We start from the raw sequence: 13,210 nt of genomic DNA, 5'->3' as shown, positions 1-13,210 counted from the left end.
AGATGGCGGAGAAGTAGCAAGCTGAGATGCTTCAGCTAGCCGGAGATCAGCTAGATAGCTTATCTAAAGATTGCAAACACCTGAAAATCCATCGGCAGATCGAAGAGAAGAAGAACAGCAATTCTGGAAACAGAAAAACAACCACTTTCTGAAAGGTAGGACTGGCGGGGAAGTGAATCCAAAGCGACGGGAAGATAGACCCCGGGGGGAGGGGCCGGCTCCCGGCAAGTGGCGGAGCAACCGCGCACAAAATCAGGACTTTTAAAAGTCTGTTCCGCTGAGGGACATCGCTCCAGAGGCTAAACCGGGGCGAAGCCCACGCGGGGTCAGCGTGGCCTCAGGTCCCGCAGGGTCACAGAAGGATCAGGGGTGTCTGAGTGTCGCAGAGCTTGCGGGTATTGGAACGGGAAAGCCGGCTACAGAGACAGAGCCGACAGTAAGCTCGCAGCTCCGTGTTACCTTGAACCGGTCGCAGGCACGGTGAGCTCGGAGCGCGGCCGGAGGTCAGGCAGACGGGAGTAACTGGGCGCGGTTCTCTGAGGGCACACTGAGGAGTGGGGCCCTGGGCTCTCGGCTCCTCTGGGCCGGAGACCAGGAGGCCGCCATTTGTATTCCCGTCCTATGGAACTCTACGGAAAGCGCTCAGGGAACAAAAGCTCCTGAAAGCAAACCCAAGCGGATTACTCACCCCGGCCCCGGGTAAGGGCGGTGTAATTCCGCCTGGGGCAAAGACACTTGAGAATCACTACAACAGGCCCCTCCCCCAGAAGATCAACAAGAAATCCAGCCGAGACCAAGTTCACCTACCAAGGAGTGCGGTTTCAATACCAAGGAGAGCAGCAGAATTCCAGAGGAGGAGAAAGCCAAGCACGGAACTCATGGCTTTTTTCCTGTGATTTTTTTTAGTCTTGCAGTTAATTTAATTTTTCTTTTTCATTTTTTTTTTTCCTCGCCTTTGGGTAAAATTTTTTTTAACTGTTACCTTTTTCTTTTTTAAAGATTTTTTACTAGTTTATCTAATATATATATATATTTTTTTGACATTTTTCTTAGGTGTTTTCTTTTTTTAAAAAATTCTTTTCTTTTCTTTTCTTTTTTTTTCTTTTTCTTTTCTTTTTGTTTTTTTTTTCTTTCTTCATTTTGAACCTCTTTTTATCCCCTTTCTCCCCACTCACGATTTTGGATCTCTTCTAATTTGGTTAAAGCATATTTTCCTGGGGTTGTTGCCACCCTTTTAGTATTTTACTTGCCCCTTCATTTACTCTTATCTGGACAAAATGACAAGACGTAAAAATTCAACACAAAAAAAAGAACAAGAGGCAGTACCGAAGGCTAGGGACCTAATCAATACAGACATCGGTAATATGTCAGATCTAGAGTTCAGAATGACAATTCTCAAGGTTCAAGCCGGGCTCGAAAAAGGCATGGAAGATATTAGAGAAACCCTCTCGAGAGATATAAAAGCCCTTTCTGGAGAAATAAAAGAACTACAATCTCACCAAGGTGAAATCAAAAAAGCTATTAATGAGGTGCAATCAAAAATGGAGGCTCTAACTGCTAGGATAAATGAGGCAGAAGAAAGAATTAGTGATATAGAAGACCAAATGACAGAGAATAAAGAAGCTGAGCAAAAGAGGGACAAACAGCTACTGGACCACGAGGGGAGAATTCGAGAGATAAGTGACACCATAAGACGAAACAACATTAGAATAATTGGGATTCCAGAAGAAGAAGAAAGTGAGAGGGGAGCAGAAGGTATACTGGAGAGAATTATTGGGGAGAATTTCCCCAATATGGCAAAGGGAACGAGCATCAAAATTCAGGAGGTTCAGAGAATGCCCCTCAAAATCAATAAGAATAGGCCCACACCCCGTCACCTAATAGTAAAATATACAAGTCTCAATGACAAAGAGAAAATCCTGAAAGCAGCCCGGGAAAAGAAGTCTGTAACATACAATGATAAAAATATTAGATTGGCAGCTGACTTATCCACAGAGACCTGGCAGGCCAGAAAGAGCTGGCATGATATTTTCAGAGCACTAAACGAGAAAAACATGCAACCAAGAATACTATATCCAGCTAGGCTATCATTGAAAATAGAAGGAGAGATTAAAAGCTTCCAGGACAAACAACAACTGAAAGAATTTGCAAATACCAAACCAGCTCTACAGGAAATATTGAAAGGGGTCCTCTAAGCAAAGAGAGAGCCTACAAGTGGTAGATCAGAAAGGAACAGAGACCATATACAGAAACAGTCACCTTACAGGCAATACAATGGCACTAAATTCATATCTCTCAATAGTTACCCTGAATGTCAATGGGCTAAATGCCCCTGTCAAAAGACACAGGGTATCAGAATGGATAAAAAAACAAAACGCATCTATATGTTGCCTCCAAGAAACACATTTTAAGCCCGAAGACACCTCCAGATTTAAAGTGAGGGGGTGGAAAAGAATTTACCATGCTAATGGACATCAGAAGAAAGCAGGAGTGGCAATCCTTATATCAGATCAATTAGATTTTAAGCCAAAGACTATAATAAGAGATGAGGAAGGAAACTATATCATACTCAAAGGGTCTGTCCAACAAGAATATTTAACAATTTTAAATATCTATGCCCCCAATGTGGGAGCAGCCAACTATATAAACCAATTAATAACAAAATCAAAGAAACACATCAACAATAATACAATAATAGTAGGGGACTTTAACACTCCCCTCACTGAAATGGACAGGTCATCCAAGCAAAAGATCAGCAAGGAAATAAAGGCCTTAAATGACACACTGGACCAGATGGACATCACAGATATATTCAGAATATTTCATCCCAGGGCAACAGAATACACATTCTTCTCTAGTGCACATGGAACATTCTCCAGAATAGATCACATCCTCGGTCCTAAATCAGGACTCAACCGGTATCAAAAGATTGGGATCATTCCCTGCATATTTTCAGACCACAATGCTCTAAAGCTAGAACTCAACCACAAAAGGAAGTTTGGAAAGAACCCAAATACATGGTGACTAAATAGTATCCTTCTAAAGAAGGAATCGGTCAACCGGGAAATTAAAGAAGAATTGAAAAAAATCATGGAAACAAATGATAATGAAAATACAACGGTTCAAAATCTGTGGGACACAACAAAGGCAGTCCTGAGAGGAAAATATATAGCGGTACAAGCCTTTCTCAAGAAACAAGAAAGGTCTCAGGTACACAGCCTAACCCTACACCTAAAGGAGCTGGAGAAAGAACAAGAAAGAAACCCTAAGCCCAGCAGGAGAAGAGAAATCATAAAGATCAGAGCAGAAATCAATGAAATAGAAACCAAAAAAACAATAGAACAAATCAACGAAACTAGGAGCTGGTTCTTTGAAAGAATTAATAAAATTGATAAACCCCTGGCCCGACTTATCAAAAAGAAAAGAGAAAGGACCCAAATAAATAAAATCATGAATGAAAGAGGAGAGATCACAACTAACACCAAAGAAATACAAACTATTATAAGAACATACTATGAGCAACTCTACGGCAATAAATTTGACAATCTGGAAGAAATGGATGCATTCCTAGAAACATATAAACTACCACAACTGAACCAGGAAGAAAAAGAAAGCCTGAACAGACCCATAACCAGTAAGGAGATTGAAACAGTCATTAAAAATCTCCAAACAAACAAAAGCCCAGGGTCAGACGGCTTCCCGGGGGAATTCTACCAAACATTTAAAGAAGAACTAATTCCTATTCTCCTGAAACTGTTCCAAAAAATAGAAATGGAAGGAAACCTTCCAAACTCATTTTATGAGGCCAGCATCACCTTGATCCCAAAACCAGACAAGGATCCCACCAAAAAAGAGAGCTATAGACCGATATCCTTGATGAACACAGATGCGAAAATACTCAACAAAATACTAGCCAATAGGATTCAACAGTACATTAAAAAGATTATTCACCACGACCAAGTGGGATTTATTCCAGGGCTGCAAGGTTGGTTCAACATCCGCAAATCAGTCAATGTGATACAACACATCAATAAAAGTAAGAACAAGAACCATATGATACTCTCAATAGATGCTGAAAAAGCATTTGACAAAGTACAACATCCCTTCCTGATCAAAACTCTTCAAAGTGTAGGGATAGAGGGCACATACCTCAATATCATCAAAGCCATCTATGAAAAACCCACCACAAATATCATTCTCAATGGAGAAAAACTGAAAGCTTTTCCGCTAAGGTCAGGAACACGGCAGGGATGTCCATTATCACCACTGCTATTCAACATCATACTAGAGGTCCTAGCCTCAGCAATCAGACAACAAAAGGAAATTAAAGGCATCCAAATCGGCAAAGAAGAAGTCAAATTATCACTCTTCGCAGATGATATGATACTATATGTGGAAAACCCAAAAGACTCCACTCCAAAACTGCTAGAACTTATACAGGAATTCAGTAAAGTGTCAGGATATAAAATCAATGCACAGAAATCAGTTGCATTTCTCTACACCAACAGCAAGACAGAAGAAAGTGATATTAAGGAGTCAATCCCATTTACAATTGCATCCAAAACCATAAGATACCTAGGAATAAACCTAACCAAAGAGACACAGAATCTATACTCAGAAAACTATAAAGTACTCATGAAAGAAATTGAGGAAGACACAAAGAAATGGAAAAATGTTCCATGCTCCTGGATTGGAAGAATAAATATTGTGAAAATGTCTATGCTACCTAAAGTAATCTACACATTTAATGCAATTCCTATCAAAATACCATCCATCTTTTTCCAAGAAATGGAACAAATAATTCTAAAATTTATATGGAACCAGAAAAGACCTCGAATAGCCAAAGGGATATTGAAAAAGAAAGCCACCGTTGGTGGCATCACAATTCCGGTCTTCAAGCTCTATTACAAAGCTGTCATCATCAAGACAGCATGGTACTGGCACAAAAACAGACACATAGATCAATGGAACAGAATAGAGAGCCCAGAAATAGACCCTCAAATCTATGGTCAACTAATCTTCGACAAAGCAGGAAAGAATGTCCAATGGAAAAAAGACAGCCTTTTTAATAAATGGTGCTGGGAAAATTGGACAGCCATATGCAGAAAAATGAAATTGGACCATTTCCTTACACCACACACAAAAATAGACTCAAAATGGATGAAGGACCTCAATGTACGAAAGGAATCCATCAAAATCCTTGAGGAGAACACGGGCAGCAACCTCTTCGACCTCTGCCGCAGCAACATCTTCCTAGGAACAACGCAAAAGGCAAGGGAAGCAAGGGAAAAAATGAACTACTGGGATTTCATCAAGATCAAAAGCTTTTGCACAGCAAAGGAAACAGTTAACAAAATCAAAAGACAACTGACAGAATGGGAGAAGATATTTGCAAATGACATATCAGATAAAGGACTAGTGTCCAGAATCTATAAAGAACTTAGCAAACTCAACACCCAAAGAACAAATAATCCAATCAAGAAATGGGCAGAGGACATGAACAGACATTTCTGCAAAGAAGATATCCAGATGGCCAACAGACACATGAAAAAGTGCTCCATATCACTCGGCATCAGGGAAATACAAATCAAAACCACAATGCGATATCACCTCACACCAGTCAGAATGGCTAAAATCAACAAGTCAGGAAATGACAGATGCTGGCGAGGATGCGGAGAAAGGGGAACCCTCCTACACTGTTGGTGGGAATGCAAGCTGGTGCAGCCACTCTGGCAATCAGCATGGAGGTTCCTCAAAATGTTGAAAATAGAACTGCCCTATGACCCAGCAATTGCACTATTGGGTATTTACCCTAAAGATACAAACGTAGTGATCCAAAGGGGCACATGCACCCGAATGTTTATAGCAGCAATGCCCACAATAGCCAAACTATGGAAAGAACCTAGATGTCCATCAACAGATGAATGGATCAAGAAGATGTGGTATATATACACAATGGAATACTATGCAGCCATCAAAAGAAATGAAATCTTGCCATTTGCGACAACATGGATGGAACTAGAGCGTATCATGCTTAGCGAAGTAAGTCAAGCAGAGAAAGACAACTATCATATGATCTCCCTGATATGAGGAAGTGGTGATGCAACATGGGGGCTTAAGCGGGTAGGAGAAGAATCAATGAAAGAAGATGGGATTGGGAGGGAGACAAACCATAAGTGACTCTTAATCTCACAAAACATACTGAGGGTTGCTCGGGGGATGGGGTTTGGGGGAGGGGGGTGGGATTATGGACATTGGGGAGGGTATGTGCTTTGGTGAGTGCTGTGAAGTGTGTAAACCTGGTGATTCACAGACCTGTACCCCTGGGGATAAAAATATATGTTTATAAAAAATTTAAAAAAAATTGGCAGAAGATATGGACAGATACTTCTCCAATCAAGGCATACAAATGGCTATCAGACACATGAAAAACTGTTCATTATCATTAGCCTTCAGGGAGATTCAAATTAAAACCACATTGAGATATCACCTTACAACAGTTAGAATGGCCAAAAATAAGAAAACAGGAAACAACACGTTTTGCAGAAAGGGGAACCCTCTTACACTGTTGGTGGGAATGCAAGTTGGTGCAGCCTCTTTGGAGAACAGTGTGGTTATTCCTCAAGAAATTAAAAATACAACTTCCCTATGACCCTGCAATTGCACTCCTGGCTATTTACCCCAAAGATACAGATGTTGTGAAAAGAAGGGCCATCTGTACCCCAATGTTTATAGCAGCAATGGCCAGGGTCGCCAAACTATGGAAAGAACCAAGATGCCCTTCAACGGACAAATGGATAAGGAAGATGTGGTCCATATACACTATGGAGTATTATGCCTCCACCAGAAAGGATGAATAACCAACTTTTGTAGTAACATGGACGGGACTGGAAGAGATTATGCTGAGTGAAATAAGTCAAGCAGAGAGAGTCAATTATCATATGGTTTCACTTATCTGTGGAGCATAACAAATATCATGGAGGACAAGGAGTGTTAGAGAGGAGAAGGGAATTGGGGTAAATTGGAAGGGGAGGTGAATCATGAGAGATTATGGACTCTTAAAACAGTCTGAGGGGTTTGAAGTGTCGGGGGTGTGGGAGGTTGGGGTACCAGGTTGTGGGTATTATAGAGGGCACGGATTGCACGGAGCACTGGGTGTGGTGAAAAAATAATTGATACTGTTTTTCTGAAAATAAATAAATTGAAAAAATTAAATAAAAAGAAATTCTCTTCTGCCAGAGTGTTTTAATTAGACATTTTATTATAATACAAAAAAAATAAATTTGGAACCATGAAGAAGATTAGCATGGCCTCTGCACAAGCATGACTTCACAAAAGTAAAGGCTTTCCTATATTTACAGATGGTGGTGCTGATATAATAACAGCAATGCACTTTCTCCACATGACCTTTGAATGGAGCACTTATAATGGCATTGTAATTCAGGCGCTGTAAAATGTGTACACTGGAGAACTCATTGCAGACAGAATGTAATTCGAGCCACAGAGGGCTGAGTGCTGTATGGGGACACTGGCCTGACTGCTGGTGGATCTGGGATTTCTCTGCAGGCGATGGGAATGTGGTAAATTAGTTCAGAACAGAGGTTGTCCACCTCTGTAAATACATTAAAGACTACTGGATTGTGCACTTTGAGTCAACTTTATGCATGAAAATTATCTCAAGAGTTTTGTTTTGCTTCATTTTTACAAACAGTAGCAAGAAAAACAACATGAGGGAGAGTCACTGTCACTTTAGAACCTTCAGAGTTGTTCTGTGATCAGAGAGTCAGATCCTCAGACCCTGCACAGTCTCCCTGTGACCATGGGGAACAGGGGCAGATTTTTGACAACGGTCTGCATGGGCCTGCAGCACTGTGTAATTGTTGATGCCTTTGTCCCAGGTTGAGCAGTAATAATCAGCTTCGTCTTCAGGCCACAGGTTTGAGATGATCAGAGAGGCTTTGTTCCCAGAGTGAGAGCCAGAGAATCGGTCTGGGATCCCTGAGGGCCTAGTGGTTCCAAGCATAACTGTTTTTGGGGCACCACCAGAAACCTGTTGGTACCAGCCCACATAATATGCTCCAACATTGTTGTCATTTCCAGCGCAGTTGAGTGTGACCTCCTGTCCCACAGACGCTGACAAGGAGGCTTCTTGTGTGAGGGAAGACTGTGCCCAGGATCCTGCAACAGAGCAGTGCAGACACACACAGGTCAGTCTCAAGTTATCACCCACCAGGTGTTCTCAAAAGGAAGAAGGAAATCCCCACCCATGTGTCCTCATAATCATTCCCTGTGCTTTTCACAGACAGACACCTGAGCAGAGAGTCAGGAGGGTGATGAAGAAAAGGCTCCAGGCCATGGTGGAGATGCCCCAGGCTCTTCTGAACCCACAAGTGAGAGGCCTGCACAAAGCCTCTCTTATCCTCTCCCCTCCTGGAAGAGCAGAAAGGAAACCTTTATGCAAATCACTCCCTCCCCTGGGGATCCTGGGCCTGAATGTGGGGACAGCAAAGTGTGGGGCAGGGTTGGGGAAGCTCTCTTGGGCCCCAGTGAGCACAGAGAATATGGCACAAGGCAGGGCTCCAGGACGGGGTGCCCTGCTGAGGCTTCACCCCACCCCAGAAATCCAAAGGGAAAAGCCCACAGCACCCCTGCCATTTCAGTGTTCAGACTCCACTCTGACTGGGAGGGACAGCCCAGAGCTGAGTAGAGAGAGAGACACTCTGGATATCAACCTGCCTGACTCACCATCACCTCCACACAGAGGGAGGGACTTTTTATCAGCCAGGGGACTCCTTCCTGTATTGCAGGTGCCACCACACCTCAGTCTTCGGAGACATGGTCTTATCAGCATGAACTGACCTGTGCTCCTCCACCCTTTAGATAATTGTGTTTTTGGGGCCACTGGTAATTAAACCCTTAGGAAAGATGTATCCTGCACCCAGGGAGCAGAAATGCAGAGGACATGCACACCCCTTCCCAGGGTATATAGAGGAGACTGGGGGGGTCAGCCAATATCTCCCTCATGTCAAGACACTTCCCAACCTAGCAGACCAGGCCCATAACTCTCTGCTTTGGCCTGAGGGGACAGAGTTCATTAATACCAATTTTTCACTGAATTCTTCAAGGGGAGACCAGGAATTACAAAGAAGTGACATGTGGTTCATCCGTTGCTTTTCCCCTGAGAGGGCCCTTAGGAGATGGTCAACAACTCAGCCCTCTCAAGATGCTGCCAGGAACTCCCAGCACTGAGGGAAGACACCAGTGAATGGTTCTCCTGCACCAAACACAGGGCTTATCCAGATGTCACCATACATTTGGGGACATAGGGATGAGAGTTTCAAGGACATCACTTAGTCACATGATCCAGAAATTCCTGGTGTCCTAAGTCCTCTGTTTTCAGTATAAGCTGTATTTTAATTGTTCATCAGATCCCTGTCTAATATTTCATAGGTGCCAGACATAGTTCTACTCATGTTGTAAATATTAACACAAATGTTTTCCCCACTGATATTATCTAATGCATTCTGCACTGACAATGGCAGATAAATATATCTATCCAACAACTCTCAGTTAACATAGGACTGTATGTCTTGTTCCTACAAAAGCTTAATGTTTCCCTTTGAACTTCACATAAAACATTTGATCATTGTCTTTCATAATGAATCATATGAAAACGCAACATGTGTCCATGATCTTCACAATTTTGTTTGTTCCTTGAAGCAGTAAGTATCTGGAGCTTGCTGATACTTAGTTGGTGATAAGTAAAAAAAAAAAAAAAAAAAAAAAAAAAAAATTCAAATAAGAAAATAAATCTCACAAAAAAAGGGAAAAATACAGAATTTCACTTTCTTTACCTTATTAGTAAAACATGTATCTTGTCTCCCATTTGGACCATAATCACCCATCCAAATTTTGAACCACATCCATGTGTGTCATCCTTGATACATCCTTATAGCACACATGCAGCCTGCATATAATTCCTAAATCCCATGCTCTCCACAGCAAAAATAACGTTAAATCTATACATTCAATGCAATTCTTATGAGAATGCCATTTACCTTTCTCATAGAAATAGAAAATAAATATCCTGAATTTTGTATAAAGACAGAAAAACCTCAAATTGCCGAAACAATCTTGACACAGGAAAAACAAAGATGGAGGCATCATACTTCTTGATTTCAAATTATATTGCAAAGCTGTAGAAATGAAAAGAGCATGGCATTGGCCCAGAAAGAGACATATAATTTGATGCCACAGAACAGAAAGTCTGGGAAGAAATCCAAGTTCCCCTTGACTACAAAGGAGGACATGGACTGTGAACAGGGACTTTGGGAGGTCTGGAGGGGAACTGGCATGAATTTTGGAGGCGATTTGGATAGAAACATGCATACATCATATGACAGATGCTGCACATGAGATCCTTGTGCTCTCACTGGCATTTTCAGGCACACTTTGGGAGACAAAGCTGGCATGACTGGACACGCTGCAATGGGTACATTGATACCTATGCCATGGTGGGCACAGTGCATACACACAGTCAATCTGGGGTGAGCAGCACAGCCCAAAGAATGTTCTCACCTGTCAGGCTATATCTTCCAAGAGTCCCCATCAATGCTGCCCTCTCCTCTCTGGTGCTTCCTGCATTGGCGTGTGCTCCTGGAACCTTGGTTCCTCTGCTATATCCAGGTTACCCATCTCTCTCTTGGGTGCAGTTACTACTTAGGATGATGAAAAAGTTCTAAAAATGGCTAGTTTTGAGGTTTCCACAACATTGAGAGTATACTTAATATCCCTGAATTGCACAATAAAGAATGATTAGAATATTAAATTTTTTGTTAAGCTTACTTCCATAAGTAAACTGTTCCACTAAGGAAAATGGAGGTGGCTTCACCCCTAGGGAAAGCACTGAGAGGAAGCAGCTGCTGAGATAACACACATGTCCCTGTTCAGGGGATTCTGCCCGGACAGAGAGGTGGGTCCTGCCTCCAGGCCAAGACTTTTGGGTGAAGGTCCTCACTAAACAGCTATGTAAGGCCCACAGGGCAGTCCCACAGCACCCCCTGCTGGTCGCAGGGAACAAACTTCAGCTTGACTCAAAACCCTAAGAGTCCTGCTGGTCTGTAACACACCAGGTCCCTGTCCATCTTCACACATCCATGGTCTGGTTCACAGAGAGTTATATCTCTTGTGCATGAAAGTGGTGGGTTCCAAATACTCTCACATCAATTTATTTGTGGTTTAATCTACCATTTGTACCTAATTTATTTGTTGTGCCAATGGCAAATCAATGAAGCCCAATGAATTCTAAGATTAGCAGCAGTGAAGGTCACATTAGGCCACATTCTAATAGAGTTTTTTTTTTTTAATTTGTTTATTTGACAGACAGAGATCACAAGTAGGCAGAAAGGCAGGCAGAGAGAGGAGGAAGCAGGATCCCTCAAATGTGATCAAATCATGCATCAGCCAGACTTTGGGCTGGAGGTCCAAGGACCATCCATTGAGATGAATGGTCTGTTCAGGTGATGCATTTATCCCAAATATGTCATCCCCTAATAATTCAAATCCCCACTACCTCAGACCCCTCCTCTGGACTCTCTGGGCTCAGAGAGGTGCCATAAGTGACCCTCTGTAATTTCCCAGCACCATGCATGCCCTTGTCAGTGTCTTGTGAGTAAAGAGAATTTCCATACTGGCTACTTCATAAGGAGCTAGAGGGTCATGAAAACCCTCAAATGTGATCAAAGTTGCTTTGACGTGCCCATCTCCATGTGCTAGGTGTCTCCCATGTTCATCTGGATTAGGGGCATCCTTGGAATAATGGAGGTCAGCAAAGCAAAAGGGGAGACTAAAGAGCAGGGTGAGCATGGGCTGTTACACCTTTGTCTACAAGGAGCATGTGTCTCCTCTGATTATATTTTGTGGCCAAAGTAAGACAGCAGGTGAAGATAAACCACAAAGGGACAAGAGTTTATAATTGGTCACAGAAAAGTAATACTCATAAAGAGCAGCCATTCTATGTGCACACACCCCTGGCAAAGAGCCCCTGTCTGCATCTTCCCTCCCAGGACATGCTTGTTCAGCACAGCACATGGGTGTACTTGTTATCAACAAGTCAATGAACAAAACCATATAGATCAGTTCAACCCAAACTTACAGAGACAGGTTTATGGGTAAATTAAGTGCAGATTATTCCTACAAATCAGCCTCCTTGGTGAGGTCAATACTCCAATACCAGGGCATGTGGTGGTGTGGGCGGGATTCTCTCTGGAGTAGTATTTAAAGAATCTGCAGGAGGTTATCCCTTAGGCCAACAGAGGCCCAGAGCAAACACTACGAGCTTGCTGAGGAGCGTAAACCAAGGACTGTGGCAGCCAAGGAGCTCAAGCTTTCATTGTCACCAGGTCTTCCCTTTTACTGACCATCTAGTGTTCATGGATCAGCTGGTTTTAGGTTTTCCAAGTGTCAATCCATTGTTCTCCTGACATTCTAGAACCTATGAGTGTCTCCAGAGCTCTTCATTGTCTTTCAGAGTGAAGGGTACCAGCCCCTTGGGGAATGGGTAGGCAATCAGAACACCTTGTGCATTTCTTAAAAGGTATTTTAACTCTTAGCTGCCTCAGTCTTGACCTTTTGTGTCTCTAATGGGCATGAGGATGAAGATCCCATCTGCAATCCTGGCATCTCCTTTGTATTCTTACTTAGGGGGCCTTGTCCTCTCTCTGGGAGATGGAGGATTTGCCACATGTGTCTATAGAACCAATGAAGACAGAGAGGGACAGTATCATGACAAGAACTTACCAGACCATAGACCCACGCCCCCACTGTTCCCAGCATGGTTCTTGGACTCACAATCTACAAATTCATATCAGGTGCAGAAGAAGGTGTGGAAAGGTGGAGCCCATGGGAGTGTGAGTGCTTGTGGATCAGTGGCATGGTGTCTGTGTTGGTTCAGACTTCTCCCTGATGAGACACTTAGTATATGAGGAGAGAGAAGGATGATCCCCTGATGTCCTCTGCCTGTCACCTTTACAGAAAATGGTGATAAAATGGATGAGACATATTCAGGCCAGTGTGTGACAAACCCTGATCTTTGCACCTTTTAATCTACCCCTCCATCTCTCTCACTGCTACCCACATCCCTGAAACAGTGGCCTCTCATTTACATCCACCTTCAACTATTAGATGTCTAATAGCCCCAAAGCCATCAGGA

General features: G+C 42.7%; 1 non-coding gene and 1 gene segment (V, D, J or C); one reads left to right on the top strand and one right to left on the bottom strand.

Annotated features, from left to right (window-relative positions):
- The first annotated feature begins 7,256 nt into the window (after positions 1–7,256).
- LOC123387684 lies at positions 7,257–7,358 on the top strand. Its single transcript, XR_006602195.1, has one exon. It is a non-coding gene; the product is annotated as a U6 spliceosomal RNA (small nuclear RNA).
- Positions 7,359–7,768: 410 nt separating this feature from the next.
- On the bottom strand, positions 7,769–8,440 carry LOC101679978. The segment is given in 2 exon segments: positions 7,769–8,178; positions 8,311–8,440. Coding segments are annotated over 2 exon segments (441 nt in total).
- Positions 8,441–13,210: the final 4,770 nt, after the last annotated feature.

This window comes from Mustela putorius, unplaced genomic scaffold, assembly GCF_011764305.1.
Source record: "Mustela putorius furo isolate JIRA1106 unplaced genomic scaffold, ASM1176430v1.1 tig00003858_pilon_pilon_pilon, whole genome shotgun sequence".
NCBI classification, from domain to species: domain Eukaryota; kingdom Metazoa; phylum Chordata; class Mammalia; order Carnivora; family Mustelidae; genus Mustela; species Mustela putorius.
The sequence above is the reverse complement of the archived record's forward strand: the minus strand, read 5'-3'. Positions and strand labels throughout refer to the sequence as shown.